Raw genomic sequence first — 16,924 nt, forward strand, 5'->3', positions numbered from 1 at the left:
TTAAAGAGCTTTACAGATTCATCAGGAGTATAAATACGTATAAATACTGCTTAGTGGTCGTGTTCGACCTAGATATCATTCTATCCAAGCCATAAGCTGCCACATTCTTCGCCTATCGTGCCATGAGGGACTGGTCAAGTCTTCCGGCTCTCAAAGGCATGTTCCAGGGGTTGCGCTCACATCTTCCAACGGATCATGAACTACAATGCTGTAGACGTTAATGATGACGATAGGACGATAGAACAAGATATTGGAGATAACTCAATGTGCATGTATTCTGGAAATGGACATCTCCTGTTGACCAAGAAGCCATATCACCAGCAGTTCGACACTAGTACTCAACAAGCCGTAGACTGCTTGTCAATAACTTTTTACATAGCTATATCTCCGTGAATAAATTCTTTCTAGCATGCCTCGTCCTTGTATAAAGTAGTTGTGCAGGTTTGTATGGAGAATCGCAAGCTAGGCCGGTTGTAGCTTGGTCCTCCCGCGATGGGGAAGAAGGCCATCCCAACACCAAAAAGCTGCGATAACATCATTGCACACGATATAGTATATCGGCTTCACGGGAGTAACCATGGCTCGCTCAATTAGATACTCCCCTTTTCATAGCCGGTTATGGCTCACCCTGGCAGTCTTTGCGCTCCTCGCTGTCCTGGTAGCAGCTACATCGGACAAGGCTTCAGCTGGGGAGCTGACCGTGCCCCAGATCGAGGAGAAACTACAGGTATGAAACATAACTATACACCCCCTTTAGACGTGAATAGTCTAATTCGAGTTTTTCAATCAGGAGTGTCCGCTCGTTCAGTCTCTTAACGCGCAGAAGCTCGCCAATGCCCCGGAGACTGCCAGTTTATCTTCGAGGGTCTTTGCGGTGCTTTTCCCTGGAAGCCCAGCAGTGAATGCCATTCTCGCTACGGTCTACATCTCTGGACCTCCCAGTACGTAGTCCTCATACGTGATCTACTGAAGAGAGAGGTGCTGATGCCTCATTATTTCAACAGATTTTCTACTGGCACTATGCCCTCCAAATATCGACCCATCTTCCCTCTCCGTAATGGTTGCCTTTGCAGTGGGCGGGTTACTAGGAGACACGCTCTTCCATCTATTACCTGAGATATTCCTTGGAGAGGACTCGCCGGAACACGTTCGATTCGTGATGGTCGAGCCAAACAAGAACCTACTACTTGGCTTGGCTATTCTCGTTGGCTTCGTGACGTTTGTGGCCATGGATAAGATACTGAGAATCGCGACTGGAGGAGACGGTCATCAGCACGGCCATGCGCATGACCACGGCCACAGCCATGAATCTGAGCTAGTGACAGCCACCGGTGTATCGCCTGACGATAAGAACGGCGAGCTGAAGCAGCGGAAATCAGCAGCCTCCTCCAACGTGGCCGTGAATGGTGAAAGCGAGAAGGAAGGTCCCAGCAACAACCCCAGCGTCAAGCTAGGCGGGTACCTGAACCTGATTGCAGATTTCACGCACAATATCACCGACGGACTGGCGATGTCTTCGTCCTTCTATGCCTCCCCCACCATCGGGGCAACTACCACTGTTGCTGTCTTCTTCCATGAAATCCCCCATGAAGTCGGCGACTTTGCGCTCCTGATTCAATCTGGTTTCTCCAAACGTAAAGCCATGGGTGCTCAGTTCGTTACTGCAGTTGGTGCTTTCATCGGAACATTCATAGGTATTGCGGTTCAGGAGTTTGGCGGGGGTTCTTCCTCCGCTGCTGCTGGGGCTGGAGCATCGGCACCTGGATTGCTGGGGACCAGCCTTACAGTCGGCGACTTGTTGCTTCCCTTTACCGCTGGGACATTCTTGTATGTTGGCACGGTAGCGGTTATCCCTGAGCTGCTAGAGACTGGTAAAGATAAGGGGGTAGAGGTTAGGAAGACGCTGATGCAGTTTGCTGCTATGGCTGCTGGAGCAGGAATAATGCTATGGTACGTTCACCCCCTATATATCCGTTATAAATATAGCATTGCTAACCAAGTTGCTCCTTTCTAGGATTTCGTGGGACTAGACGAAGGGAATGGGGGAGGATAGGCTAGAAAATATATAACTAGAAAGAAAGGGAACGGGAAAATATATTTGAATCACATCCATTCAAGGGCCAGCCAGCCCTAAATTTCCTCCTCTATAAGGGAGTCCAATCGATTACTCCAACAGCTATACCTTTCATGCCGATTCATTGTCTGTCTTGACTTCTGGCTTGACCTTACATTAAAAAAACCACTAACACCTCCCCCCCTTTGACATATCTAAAATTTTGTTCTCACTAAAGCGGAGAATGAAAGCGAGGCAACGAGGAACGAGCTAGACGGAAGGGAAAATGCATTATATGCAAAGACTCGGGGCGCCAGAAAGAGGAAAGGGCGAAAGTTTAAAAAAAAGGAGAACACGAAAAAAAAAAGAAAAGAAAAGAAAGAATGATATCTGGTACAGAAAATCTAGAGATCACACGATCATACGTGGCCGTAGGTTGAATAAAAAAAATAGTAGGATAAAAGCAAGGGGTTGGGAAGGGAAGGAGAACGTTAAGAGAGTCGGAACTGAGAAGCAAATTTCTCACTCGTTATAATGATATACCTGTAGTAAAAAAAGGGGGTGTGGTTAGCGGGTTATGTCTCGAACAAGGGGGTTATATGGGAGTAAGACGAACAAAATAATTCGGCAATCCATAGCACTTCCATCCAAGTCTTCGCGCCATCTTGGCGAACCCTTCGGACTCGACGAGGTGGTAGAAGGGGAAAGGAGGGAACATAGCTCCGTCTCGATGAACGGCGGCCTTGACCATCAACGCAGTTCCACCGACACCGTCCAGCTCCATTATTTCGCTGGTATTCCTCTCCGGCGACCTGTCTGCAATAAGGGCCATCAGGTTCCTGAACGTGGGCAGCTCGCCGTATCCTTCCAGCATGATCTCGTCACGGCCCATATTTTTGGCAATCTCGAGAGACCGTTGGGTGTCGGTCCACGAGTTATAGTCGTACGGCCGTATATCCATCTCCTTGGTGTCCGGGTTGCGGAAACGTTGGTAGCAGTTTGCTACCAGCACAGGCTTATCGTGGCCTGTCAGGTCCTCGATGAGGGTTGGGGGCGTCTCGACGATGTCACCGTCCAACCAGAGGACCCAGGAAGTCGAGGGCCCCAAGGTAGTGAAGAGCAGGCTGTTCCGAGCCCGGCTCATCGACTCTCGGCGGATCTTTTGGTTCTCCAGCTTGTGGCGCTCCTTTTCATCCTGGGACTGGATCGGTGGAGGGAAGTCCTGTCGGAGGATGGTGATGCTGGCGAACCGGTCATCGATGGGACCGGACTGGGTCTTTGTAATGGCCGATTGCAGAGCCGAGTAGGCTGCGTTTCCCTCGCGGGTTTTGGGGATGATGAAGCCCAGGGAGATGTATTGGTGAGGGTAGGTGAACTTGGAGAGGTTTTCCCAGTACTCAGAGTAGAACCGCGACAAGGGGGTGAGGACGAGGATACGCTCGCGGTTGTTCGCCGCGGTGCCGGAGGTAGTAACATTGTTCATGTTATAGTGTACGACCGGCGGAGGAGCACGCCTGCCACCCGCCGCCGACTGGGCCTTGCGGAATGGTTTTGTCGGCGGAGAGAGAGGGTTCTGGGCAGCGTCATCGTGTCGTTCCTGCGAGGTGAAAGCGGCGGTAGAGGTAGGCGAGAGGATAAAGAAGAGGAAACCAATGGCCAGCAGACTGGCTAGGACGATAGTGATGGGATTCGTACGTCGTAAGGAGCGTGCAAGCGCCATCTTTGGCAGACAACTTTGGTAGAGAGCGAGAGAGAGATCCAAGGGGCGAGGAATCAGTCCACGAAGGGGGAAGAAGCCCGACGCTCTGAGTCCTATCGGGCTATTGGATTCACAGAAGAGTTGAGTTCGTTATCCGGGCATAAATCTAATCCTCCGCAACATGTTTCACAGCGAGAGACACTCCTTGTGGACAGACAGCAGGACGCAGCGGACGCAGACGGGGGAACACCTGTCCGGCTAGCCTGGCCGTCAGCAGAGAGGCGGAAGACAGACGGTCGAGGCGAGGACAAGGCTGGGACGCAGAAGAGAGCGGACGAGAGGGAGGAGAGGAGGAAGACGCAGAGAGGGCGAAAGCTGAAGTTGCGAGTCTTTTGATGCTGAAGTTGCATTTCCTTCTTGGGCCTCGCGGCTTAGTTCCAAAAGGGGCAAGGCGCGGGCTTAAACCGAACCTTCATCTTCTTCATCTTCTTCACATATACAATACTCTACTCTACTCTACTCTACTCTACTCTACTCTACATCTACTCTACACATCTATGTCTGCAAAAGATATCTACACTATATCTACACTATATCAGTACAGAGCGAGTACTGCAAGATAGACTGCTACTGAGGATGGCTCGATGAGGTTGAGGTGAGGCGACGGGATACGAAGAATGCAGATCAACGGGTATACCTGGCTATATATATGCGCTATACAGAGTGGCCATGGAGATGACGAAGACTCACGGCAGCGCCCTCATCACGCCCTCAAAGGCCACCAGCGCCATCGCGTTCGCCGGGAACGCACGCAGGAAACAGGGCAGGAACCCTCGCCAGTACGCTCTCCACCCGCCCTCTCTGCCAACAGCCACCGCAGCGTCTCTCCAGCGACGGAACTGGCGCTCGCCGTCGCCCAGCGATCCCCCGAGCGGATCTGTCATGATACGCTGCTTCACCACGTCGGACGGGTAGGACGTCAGCCAGAAGACCTGTGCGGAGAGTCCGCCGGCCCAGAAGTTGATGACGGGAGCAGACAGGTCGGTATATTTCTTAAAGGCGCGAGAGAAGATGTCGTAGGATCCCCACCAGAAGAAGAAGAAGGACCGGAAGATGAGGGTTGAGCAGAGGCCGTGGTAGAGTCCTGGAAGGCCGTGGGCGCGGAGCTGTCTCTTAGCATACTCGCCAGCAGAGGAAGTGGAAGAGCCGACTTACTATCTTCTGCGAGCAGTCTATGGGGCCCTGGTATAGTCGCTGCTTCTTATCGGCAGCATACTGTATCTGCAGGCGGGCCTTGACGTGCTCTACCGGCGCTGCAATGAAGCTGACCGTCGAACCGGCCATGATGCCCGCGATCCCATGGCCGAAAGTCGACAGCTTCTCAGGGACTTCGGGGCTGACGAACGGCACAGCTGCCCGTAGCTCGGCGTTGGCAAAGACATGCTCGAATATCAGTCGTCGATACAGCGTCAGAGAACCCAGCATGCTACATTTAGTCAGTACCACGCCCGCACCTCTACAGTTAAAGACTCAACATACACCGAGTCCATGACCATCCAGCCCATCAACGGCGGCGTGGCCCCCTTATACAACGCGGTGACTCCCTCATTCCGTACCGTCTGCAGCAGGCAGTCTAGCGGGCCTTTGAAGTGCGTGCTCTTGGTCGTCTGTAGTCGGACCTTGATAGTATCGAATCTGTGGCACCGTGAAGTCGTCAGTCGTCAGTCGTCAGTCGCAGTCGCAGCCAAAGCCTTCAACTAGCATTTGATATGCTCTCGGTGAGATACGCACGGATGGCCAACTGTGAGGATAGGAGTAGACCGTCAGTAGATGTTCAACTCGGTGCCCGGCTTCAGCATGTCCAACTCACCCGATAGCTTCGCGATGCCTGAAAACACCCCGGCCACAAAGCCCTTGTAGTCATGCTGAGCCTTTATCTGCGTCGTCCCAGCGCCTACACCCTGCCGCGCGACGCCAGCTCCATTATCCATACTGACGCTGCCACTGACGCTGCCACTGACAACGCTGCTACCGTGGTGATGCGTTAGCTGACCGGATCCATCGACAAGGCTGGGACTGCTCGGGTGTGTGCGGTTTGACGGACCCAAGCCGGACATTAATACACCGCCGCCAGTCGCAGATGCAGCCCGTAACGAGTCGTTTGACATGTGCGAGCTGGTGTATATATTTTTTTTTCACCTTTGCCGAAGAAATAAAATATTTAGGTTGGCGATAAAGTGCGATAAGCTCTGTGACAGCCCAATTAGACGTCTTCAACGGCCCGCCATCGAACTCTTCCTCGCCTTTGTACGGAGTGATAGAATCTCTCTTTTACGTGTATTAACTGTAGTGTCAAGGGATAATGAATGTCCAACTTGTAACTGCTGGGACCCCGGCAAAGGAGAGGCCGATGTCGGGCGGGAGCGGGAACGCTTATTCCAGTTAAGCTTACCCGGGTGGCGGGTAGCGGATAGGGGTGTTGACGTTGGTGTTGGTGTTGGTGTTAGATATTAGATGTTAGATATAGATTTGTGAGGAGTCTATTTGATATCTACGATGCTACAGTGCATGGAAGTGTGTCAGGTGTATTGCAGTTACTCGATTCGCTCGCTCTTATGGCCATCGCAGATAAAGTCTAGAAAATGTATCAAGTGTGAAACAAGGGATATATACGAAAGAAAAGGAAGGAAATATGGGTTGTAACTAAAAGAATAATATGCCGTGGCTAAGGGCAGATGTATCGGGGTATAAACATCCGGCCATCGACGGATAACGCTAAGTAGATGGTACAAGACAAGGCACGAGAGATCGACGGGTATGTATAGTGCCAAAAGTAGGAAAGAAAAATGCAAGAAGATATAATGTACCACACACAGACCAGCCATGTAGAAGGGAGTCGGTTCTTTTTCTTTTATCGTTGTATCGTTGGGTATAAATGGAGCCATCTGGGTCTGACTCCGTTCCTTCTTTCCCCTCCCTTCTATATATAAATAAGGAAAAAAAAACAAGAAAAGGAAAAAAGAACAAAACTCCTGGGTCAAGATGATCTCCTCTTTCGTGGTTTCGTGTATGAAAGATGGAAATCTAGTGTGGCATGTAGGCCGTATCTGGGCTTGGTGCTGGTCTATGAAAGGACAGGCTGTAAGAAACGCAAAGTGATATAAAGCAGGATGCCATAAGGTCGTTAGAGCGGTCGAGTCGAGTCGAACAGATGCAGAGTACGAGATAAAGAGTCCGGAAAGTAGTAAGGGGAGTGGAAGGTTAAGAGATCAGTCCATCCTGGATGCAATGCGGTCTCTCTCTCGCATGATAAGCTGATCCAACAGCTCGTTCCTCTCCATGCCTGCGTGCGCATGGTCATTCGTTCTCAGGATCTCCATCGCACCGGCAGAGAGGTATTCATCCCCTTCTTCCTCCAGGGCGAGAGGCGTGACGGGCCCCGGACTGCCCAGGGGTTCCAGCCTGGGCTTGGAGGGTTTAGAGAATGCAGAGGACTGAGTAGATGCGCGCGCCGAGAGGGTTATGCCAGCCACCAGATCACGGTATTGACGAAGGGCATCACGGGACGAGGAGGCAGCAGAGGAAGAAGATGACGAGCCTACTGCTGAGGCCGAGGAGGGACGATATGCCTGTGTATGCGAGTAGAGGTGCGGCGGGGCGGATGTATGCATCGCATCGAAGTCGAAGGCGCCGGAAGCAGCGGCTGAGCTGCTGTTGGCGGACTGATAGACTGCTGGATGGAAGCGAGGGAGGTTCTCGAGACGGAACGAGGGAGTGCTGAGCGAAGCAGCATGGCGGGAGCGAGAGGAGGCAGGGGAGGAAGAGGAGGACTCGGCTTGGGCTTGGGCCATGGCCTGCGAGAGGAGAGACGTGGGAGCGCGCAGGACGGTTGGAGATCGGTCGGTGAGCATCGTGTGTCTGTATTCTTGTATATTCCTTGTGTCTGATGTGTTGCTGTTGCTGTTGCTGCTGCTGCTGCTGTGTCGAGAGGGGGTGCAGGAGGGCGGCTATAGTAACTGCGATGACGGGTACGGGACGGGGTAACTAGGTTAAGGGGACAGGAGATCGACTAGTGCGGTGGACGGGGCTCCTGACGTGGGTGGCTGACGGCGACTTCATGGGCGAGATGATGAAGAGAAGAGAAGATGAAGAGAAGAAGAAGAAGAGAAGAGAAGAAAAGAAGAGGATAGGGATGTTATATCGTGGGATCCCTGGCCGTCATGCACGCCGCGCCCCCATGCAGCGAGATACGATACATGCGGCCATCTTCCTTTCTTCCTTTCTCCCTTTCTTTCAGCGACAGCGACAACGACGACTCCATGCTGTATCAGAGGATACGGAGGCAGATGGTCAAAGAGGTAGATGAGCATGGCCTGGTGCTGGTGCTGGAGATGGTCATCAACATGGCCGGCCTTCGGGGTAACACTTCTACGGAGTATTTACATATATCGACTTCTCCGGCATCAGTACATCCTACAGCTCACAAGTCTCAAAGAAGACCACTAGACACTCAAGGCCAAGATGCCGAGTTTACTCAGACATGCGACTTCTGGCAATTCTCCGGGCGTGTCTTGGTGAAGTTGAAGCTCGAAATAATCCAAGAATCAAATAATCAAGAATCAAAGAATCAAAGAACCGTCAAGGGTCTACTCCAGATAACTCCCAGCCCGCTGTCTACTCTCGATCGATCACGGCGACATCGTCAGTCAATCCGCGTTGAAAGACCTAGTTACGGCCTATATCAGAGTCCAACACGATGGCGACTGACTACGGAAGCAGGACTATCACCAGGAAGTCAGACTCATGGAAACATCCCCGTCAGCGTTGAAGCTTCTATACCTACAGAAGAAAAGTTTACAACACAGCCTGTTCGTTCATATCATGGCCCTTTGCTAATATTCCTGCAGTGTCGCTTCAAGAGCTGAACAGATACATCATGATTAAGTATTACGATAATCGATGGCCGTGTCTTTCAAACCCCTCAGCCATGTTCAGGAAATACTATCTTAATATGGCACCCGTTGAGAATGTTCTGGGCTGGGGACCATGTCCATGCGTGGCAAGAATATACAAACGGATTATTTGCGCTGCAGCCAGTTCGTATATCGGAGGATAAAAAGCAACTGGCTGTCAAACTATACAGGCTCCCACAGGCTACCTTTGCCGAGTCCGTTGATCTATTAGACATCCCGAACACTCCGGATAGCCTCATTGGGCTCGACATGGATATCAAAGCTGGAAAGATCACCACAGTATCCAAATTTTCCTCAGGGGTGAAATATATTCATGGAAAACCCTGATCCAGAGAACTTTCCTTTGCAGATGTGATATATACCAAGCCGATGACAGCAAAACCGACTTGGATCCTGTCAATTCGTGGTAACCTAGCCGCAATTTACGCCTTACCAATGAAGCATCCAATTGACCTTTTCACGAATCTAAATATATCAGTTGTTGCAAGTTTCGACCAAGCCCCCCGAGATGATCCTTGACAATTCAGCCGTCCTTTGCAGGGCGCCGGATGCATGATCCTTGCATGCGGGGGAAGGTATTGCATCTCTGCCCCCTCTTGATGCGCTGGCTCTCTCCTGCATGCATCTCACCGTTCCTGGCCATTTTTTGCCGTTATTTTCTTCTTCCTCGCGGTTCAGTCTAATACCTCGTCACCTATCCGGTCGTCTTCCGTGGTGCATAGTGCAATGAACGCGTGGGAGCCGTGACATGGGCACTTGATCCCCAACGCAGTATGGAGGTGTCATTCATGCAGCCAAATGTCTCATCCAGTTAGGGGTGATACGGCATGTAGTAATCGATGTCCATATCCATACACGCTGCCACGTTGGTGCGGCTGGTGGCAGTAGTCGGATGTCAATAGATCAATGTGATATTTCCCGCTTTAGGATAATGAAGCTCGATCCGATTCTCTGTTCCCCCTTGTTCATCTAACCGTAGTATTGCATAAATACTCTTGAGTAACTACTCCATCGTAGCGCCTGTAAGAATATTGCGTGACTCTAGGCGAAATTTTGGACGAGGCTGAGACTTATATACAAACAACGACACTCGTCTCCACGGACGATTGGAGCATTCCTTGACATCTCACCCTTCTAATTGTGGTAAACCAAACTTGGATCGCCTTATATTATCTGCAGAAATGCTGTTGTCTATTTTACCCTACGAAATACTGTTGGAAATCGCGGAGAATCTCATCCGGGAAAAGGATATCAACTCCCTTGCTCAAACATCATCCCGCACCTACGATTGTCTAGACATTTTTCTGTACCGTAACAACATCAAGAACTTTGAAAGCTACGGATTGGTGGCTGCCGCTGAACAAGGCTGCGAGAGTTCGGTCCGGAAGTTCCTCGACCAAGGTGCAAATGTTAACACGGAGGAAGACGTTGATGGCAGGTCGCCGTTAAGAGCTGCGGCACATATGGGCCACGCCCATATAGTGCAATTACTACTGGAAACTGAGGGAATCGACGTGAATGCCAGTGGTAAAGCGCCCACCGCCTTGATTTGGGCGGCACAGGGCGGACACGACTCGGTGGTGAAGTTACTCCTCGGGGACTCTCGTGTCAATCCGAACTGTTGCGATGCACAAGGCAATACCGCTCTAATCTGGGCAGCGACAGAGAATCATGGCACTACCGTGAACTTAATGCTCGATAATACACGCGTAATTCCAGATACTCAACATAGGAATGGCGGCACCGTGGTACATTGTGCCGTGAGGCGTGCTCAACATGCGGTTGTGAGAACATTGCTGGAGCACAGTCGCATCGATCCTAACATTTTGAACAATGTTACTGGGAAATCAGCACTGATGTTGGCAGCGAGTAGCAGCAAAATTGATGAAGACCTAGTAGAGATATTGTTAGCCTCGGATAAGGTCGACATAAACCTTCAGGACCAGAGAGGATACACAGCACTGTCTTGGGCTGCCGCCTATGCCTATCCCACGATCGTGGCATTGCTGATTGAACATGGCGCCGACATCAACCATACCGACACAGATGGTAACACGTCGCTTATGCTAGCTACAGCTAGACGTCGTTATACTACCGCAGAAATCCTCCTCGTCGCCGGCGTTGACCCAAACACTAGAAATAGGGAAGGGCTGACAGCCCTATCAGTGGCCGCAATTACCTGCAACGCAGATATGGTGGAAATGTTGATTAGGAATCCCAACATTGACCCGAACTGTCGCGACCGTCGCGGTAATACCCCATTGTTGTTAGCTATTCATCAAGGCTATGTGGATGTGGCACAGGTGCTGCTATCCAACGATGCGGTTGACATAAACGTCCAGGACTATGATGATGATACGCCGCTACACGTAGCAACAAGGGAGAATTATCGTGAAATTGTGGACTTATTGCTCAGCAAGCCAGGAATCAATATTGACTCTAAGAATAACTACGGGGAATCACCGCTAACATTGGCTCGGGCTAGCAATCCCTCCCTAGCGGCCACTTTTATCCAACGAGGTGCCAAGCTCACTTTTAGAGATATACAAGGGATGACACCGCTCTCTTTCGGCATTTGAGGTGGCTGGTACGGTTCTACCTCCTTTCCGACAAGGCTGCTGGTGTGAATCCTCGGGGTGTCGGTGGAACCGTGCTAGCCTGCTCTGGGATGCCGCTGGACTTCTGGGTGGTTGAGTTACCCCCAGAAAGATCTGATGTTGGCATCAGTATAAGTGACTTAAATGCCCAGGGTATACCGTCAATCGCAACGGAGATGAACCATAAAATAACACCAGAAATGCTGCTTGCTAGAGTACGCCTGAATCAACGGAACAAGGACGCACACCCCTAGCACTGACTGCAGGTTGCAAGTTCTGATCAGTTAGAAATTGTAGAACTGCTGGTTTAGAAAGTAGGATCGACGCCGCGAGCATTTGGGATGTCTGTAATTGGGGTATTGGACACAGGAAGGCGGAGGGTGTACTCTCTGTCCATAGTCACAACGCAGTGACATGGGCCTTATTGTTTTTTCTAGCTTTCAGAATAAAACGTTCTCAACGGTTGTTCCTAAAGACGGTCGAATCGACCCAGTTGTGCCTTTCCCTCCCTTCTATAGGATGCTATGAGTAGCACTGAAACTCCAACTCCCAGAAAAAGGAAAACTCAGAAGTAGTGGTTTGGTATCATTCTCTCATATCGAATAAACATCCCCTTTCCCCTCACCCTACACGGAAAAGGGAAGACTGCTGGTGCCCCTTGGCAGACCTAATGATATCCACGATAGTATGTATAGTTAGCGGTCTGATACGTGCATTCAGGCAAGCAGGGGTAGATCACAACAGCTAGCAAAGCGTCTACTAGAACCAAAGCAAGGCTTGTCTGCAGCACACTCAAAGCTATGTTCCCAAATGTCGTGGTTGACGATCTAACAAGGAATTTGCCGAGAATTTTTGCTCTTCCTTCTTTCAAAGTTCCTTGGAGAACCGTGTAGTAGACTTTCGTAAGAGTCAACCTCACTAGTAGATGCTCTCCAGAACTCAAACAGGTATTAGAAGCTTTCTTCAACAAACCAAATAAAGAGCAGTTCAATCCTGATATTAGCCCTAGTATTTCTGCAAATAATAATCTGCGAAGATCTGTAAAGCTCTCTGGCTCTACCCATTGGCTTGTAGTGCCCGCTGTCGCCTTCAAGAATCTACCGTTGGCAGACTCGATGTTTTGTACCACGGCTATCGCGGTCAGTCGTTGCCATATGCAAGTTAGGGGACCGACTAGGTTTCCCCCTAGTAGATGAAGACCTATAAAGTTCAAACAGCTAGCTTCATGCAATTTGGAAGCCAGCCATATCCCGCAGCTAGGGAGTTGCGTAAAAGTTCTGGGGAGCGTGATACCATACGGTTGGCGAAGGAGAATGTTTCGCGTGTGATGCTTGGGGGCTATATCTCGTTAATATGATAGGTAGCTAAATGAAAGTATTCCGTGATAAAGTTGACGAGGCAATAATACAGTGATCATGAACGACACCTAGACCTTGGTGATAGACACACAGGGACGCTATCTCCAGCCATCTCGCGGAGTCACTTGAAAATCATCTTTCCATACCAATCATCATTTGCTTGTAATTTCTCTCCTCCTATTTGCGAGCCTAGTAGGGAAGATGAGGCCATGTTCAACTCGGTAGAAGAGGGAGCAGCTCAAAGGCCCAAAGCCCCTGTCAAGTTGTGTGAGTCAGTGTGACATCTATTTCTTGATGCTGTACCTGGTAGCCGGCAAAATATTGATTGAAACGGCATGGTTAGTTCCTACTAACATCAGTAGTATCATCAAGGCGGTGTGTATCTAGACCGCTATGTCCTTGATGTCGCCCTTTAATCGATGGGGCGAATCCCTTCCGTAGTTATGATATCACTACCCGAGATGGTGCTCGACCCCTTAACGCGGGAGCCATCTTCACCAATCATCCCTCGGCTGCTAACCAGGCTCTCGCAGTAGGGCTAGCTGAATATCGGGGTCCATGTGGCCTAAAGTTGCGAGTAAAATGTTAGGCATCTTCCTCCACAGTAGTGAGCCTCGGAGCGGTCTGACTGCCACCATGGGTGACCTTCCACGGGTAGTTCTTGAGCCTGTAGCAAGAAGCTCCAAACTCCACCACGGGGCCAGGCAACCTTGTCTAGTAAAGGTCCCAGCGTGCATTCGTACTCCGTACGTGCATAGCTAAAAAGTAATGTTGATGGTTCCAAGTTGGTCGTTGCATCATCGAAAAGTTGCTGGAGACGGAAGGTTTGGTCACGTGGCGTCCTAGAAAATTTCGTGTCTGCGCCGGGTTTTTGGTCTCTGGCGACTATAAAAGTGAAGACGAGTTTTCGGATGAGTGTTTGGAGTAATTGGGCGGTTCGCAGAGGTTAATATCCTATAATAACTCTCCGGAAACCATCATGGTGGTTTGTGAGCAGTCCGTGTGCACTTTGAATACCTGAGACCATCCGAAGGACCCCCTGTTGCTCCCGTGAAAGAGAGATACTCCGTCATCTGCTACTTTTCCCGTATACTCTTCGCCCTCTCCGATCTTACATTTGTTCCGATTTTTTTTTTCTCTCCGGGGTTTACGACCTAATTTAGGTGTTTATATCACACCACGCTTCCAGGATTCTGGAGGAGAGAGCATTTTTCTACATAGTTGTTACCCCCGGGGATTTTTATCCAGTCAGAACGCGCATTGTCAGGCCATTCTGCAGTTGTACCACCAACGTTTCCAGGCGAGCGTATTGGCCGTTTGCACTGAGTACACGATGACGAAAACTTTGCGGGTTGTCATTATAGATCACTACGACTCGTATACAAATAATATCATCCAACTGCTGCAAACAACTTCCAGCGGAGAGGAGACGGATTGCCCGGAGTGGAGCGTCGCAGTCATTCGCTTCGATGAATTTACATGGTTGGTTCATTCATGCGTTTAACCGGAAACTCGGGAAATCCGGAGTTATTGGGTACTGGCCAAGTGTGTGGTTGCTGACCAAAAACATATAGGAACACGTTTAAAGATTCAATTCTTCCGTATCTGGATGCTATAATCCTTTCCCCAGGCCCTGGAAGCCCTGACAAAGAATCTGATTTTGGATTCAACTCAAAATTAATTAGGGAGGTTAATATACCAATACTGGGAATTTGTCTCGGACACCAAGGGATTGGCACAGCTTTTGGTGCAAAGATTATACATGCACCCAACATAAAACACGGCCAAGTGTGCAAAATTAGTCATACAGGCACTGGTGTCTTCGGGGGCTTGCCAGAACAATTCGACGGCGTGAGATACAACAGTCTCGTTCTTCCATTCAATGGTGCGAAATAGCCCACCTATATAACCGTGTTAGGAAAAGATACTAATATTGTGCCATGTGATTCGTAGAATTACCCAAGGAGCTGGAGCTAACTGCCTGGACTTTCGACGAGGAAGAGCCTACAACGCCTGTGGTAATGGGCGTTAAGCACGTTAGCCGCCCTATGTATGGAACTCAATGGCACCCTGAAAGCGTGTGTTCAAAACATGGTCAACAAATCATCGACAATTTCCGGGATAGAGTACTTGAGTTTTGGTCTGGCAATCCTTCCCTAGGTGATGGGATCATGCATAAAGCATCCAGCGACGGTCTATTACCCGATTCCATTCTGAGTAAGAGTGCAATCATCCGAGAGGCGCAAGGCATTTTCAACCCAGATCAAGGACTTTCGAATTCAAGTTCAAAGGATAGGGAGTGTCCCTATTATATCCAGGACACCAGCCTCGGAAAGGGGGCTGCACCACAGACTGTTTTTGATACCATTATACGAAACACTTCCCTAGACGGCGAGGCTTGGCTAGATAGCGCGAGGGTAAGTTATATAAGTAATTTTTTCATTTTACTCCTGTATTGACACCTCTGTTAGGTCCGTGACGCGCACTCAAGAAACTCGTACTTGGGAGTCGGTGCATTCACACTATCCTACTCGTCACAATCCGGAAGGCTATCTGTTTCTCAGCAGGGGAAACAAGTCAAGTCTGAGAAACTTACAACCTCCTACTGGTCATGGCTCGACCAGTTCCAACAGTCCACCATCCAGCAAAATGTTGAACCAGTACAGCCAAATCAGCTTAGGGAGGAAACAGAAGTCGGGCAACCCCTACTTCAGGTTGGATTGATCGGCTACTTCGGCTACGAGATGAAGCGTGAATCATTGCCTGGCTATAAATACTCAAAGCTAGCTAAGGAAGAAGATTCACGTGCTATTCCGGACTGCCAGCATATCTTTACCAATCTTGTTTTAAGGCTTGATAACTACACAGGGGAGTGGATGGCATTTGGTTTGATTCGCCGCGGAGATGAGGATCCGGTTGGAATATTTATCAACGCGCATTCGCCCATTGGTCTTACTGAAGCCGAGTTTGAGTTGTTCCTCTCGCATATACGCGATCTATTCGCTTCGCCTCCTTCACCACCATATACACATCCAACACCATTACCTAGCTTTGAAGCCATTGACGACGAAGATTCATATGGCCGGAAGATCCATGCCGCGCAACAAGCCATAAAGGAAGGTGAAACATACGAAGTAACCTTAACAACCAGATTCAGAGCCAAAATGACTGACGTGGACCCTTATTCTCTATACCTATCACTTCGAAGCCGCAACCCTGCGCCTTACTCTGCATTTATAAATTTTCCAGTTAGCAATACCGCTATACTCTCCTCGTCCCCTGAACGGTTTATATCTGTTGATGGGGAAGGTGTTGCAGAAATGAAGCCCATTAAAGGTACTCTGGCTGTTAGCCCTGATAAGGAGGAAGATGAAAGGAGAAAGGTCCAGCTTGCAACCGATGTAAAGGAGCTGGCCGAAAATTTAATGGTAAAATGCACCACTCCTAATACTTCTTGTCTGTTTCTAACCACTTTGCTTTTCTGCTAGATTGTTGACCTTATTCGTTCCGACCTTCATAACATATCCCCTTCTAAATCTATACAGGTTCCAAAGCTACTTGAAGTTGAAAGCTATGAGACTGTACATCAAGTAAGATACCGTCATATACGTGTTCTATTTTCCAATGTTCCCTCATCTCTAACATTTTTCGCAGCTTGTTACCACTATTCAATCGCACATTGCCAAAAACGTTGGCGGCGTCAAAGTTATCGAACGATGTTTCCCACCTGGATCCATGACAGGTGCGCCCAAACTTCGATCCGTCAAAATAATCGACGTTCTTGAAGAGGAACCAGAACGTGGAATATATTCCGGCTGTATAGGTTACATGTGCGCCAGTGGGACAGTTGATCAATCCGTTGTTATACGGACTGTAATCAAAAATGATGATAACCTCGAACTCGGTGCAGGAGGCGCTATCACCTGGCTGAGTGAACCTGATAAAGAGTGGGATGAGGTTATGGTCAAAGCCAACGCTGTTGCTACTGCACTTCCGCGACAGGGTACGTGAATGCATTTATGCATTAAATTTCTGAAAGTGTGCATTTGTGCTCTGGGAACGGTAACTGATCATTATTTTAATAGGGCGCTCCTCTGAAGTTGGTGTAAATGCTTGAAGCGCCTCTCAGTGTTTACATTGATCGTGCTCTGCTGGTATATAACTGGCCATACTTTACATCAAAGTATGCCGGATTTTATAGATTTTCAGCACCCTTCTTTGATTCATGCCTTGCTGGCTAGGGG

The 16,924-nt window shown here is 49.5% G+C and overlaps 5 protein-coding genes across 5 annotated transcripts; 3 read left to right on the forward strand and 2 right to left on the reverse strand.

Annotated features, from left to right (window-relative positions):
* Positions 1-195: 195 nt before the first annotated feature.
* Positions 196-2,030, forward strand: GIQ15_00583 (uncharacterized protein; the record flags this gene model as incomplete). Its single annotated transcript, XM_033548000.1, has 5 exons — positions 196-334; positions 636-727; positions 791-941; positions 1,005-1,950; positions 2,015-2,030. 5 exons carry the CDS (start codon positions 196-198, stop codon positions 2,028-2,030), a joined length of 1,344 nt encoding a protein of 447 aa, XP_033408951.1.
* A 618-nt stretch (positions 2,031-2,648) lies between these two features.
* On the reverse strand, positions 2,649-3,773 carry GIQ15_00584 (MNN9 protein; the record flags this gene model as incomplete). Its single annotated transcript, XM_033548001.1, has 1 exon — positions 2,649-3,773. One exon carries the CDS (start codon positions 3,771-3,773, stop codon positions 2,649-2,651), a length of 1,125 nt encoding a protein of 374 aa, XP_033408952.1.
* Positions 3,774-7,021: 3,248 nt separating this feature from the next.
* On the reverse strand, positions 7,022-7,663 carry GIQ15_00585 (uncharacterized protein; the record flags this gene model as incomplete). Its single annotated transcript, XM_033548002.1, has 1 exon — positions 7,022-7,663. The coding sequence occupies one exon, from the start codon at positions 7,661-7,663 to the stop codon at positions 7,022-7,024; it is 642 nt and encodes a 213-aa protein (XP_033408953.1).
* A 2,243-nt stretch (positions 7,664-9,906) lies between these two features.
* On the forward strand, positions 9,907-11,304 carry GIQ15_00586 (ankyrin-3; the record flags this gene model as incomplete). Its single annotated transcript, XM_033548003.1, has 1 exon — positions 9,907-11,304. One exon carries the CDS (start codon positions 9,907-9,909, stop codon positions 11,302-11,304), a length of 1,398 nt encoding a protein of 465 aa, XP_033408954.1.
* A 3,397-nt stretch (positions 11,305-14,701) lies between these two features.
* GIQ15_00587 (para-aminobenzoate synthase) lies at positions 14,702-16,797 on the forward strand (the record flags this gene model as incomplete). The annotated part of the gene is made up of 5 exons (XM_033548004.1): positions 14,702-15,097; positions 15,152-16,108; positions 16,169-16,270; positions 16,335-16,683; positions 16,766-16,797. The coding sequence occupies 5 exons, from the start codon at positions 14,702-14,704 to the stop codon at positions 16,795-16,797; spliced, it is 1,836 nt and encodes a 611-aa protein (XP_033408955.1).
* Between the last annotated feature and the right edge of the window lie 127 nt (positions 16,798-16,924).

The sequence above is a fragment of the Arthroderma uncinatum genome, assembly GCF_011692745.1.
Source record: "Arthroderma uncinatum strain CBS 119779 chromosome Unknown scaffold1, whole genome shotgun sequence".
In the NCBI taxonomy this organism is placed as follows: Eukaryota; Fungi; Ascomycota; class Eurotiomycetes; order Onygenales; family Arthrodermataceae; genus Arthroderma; species Arthroderma uncinatum.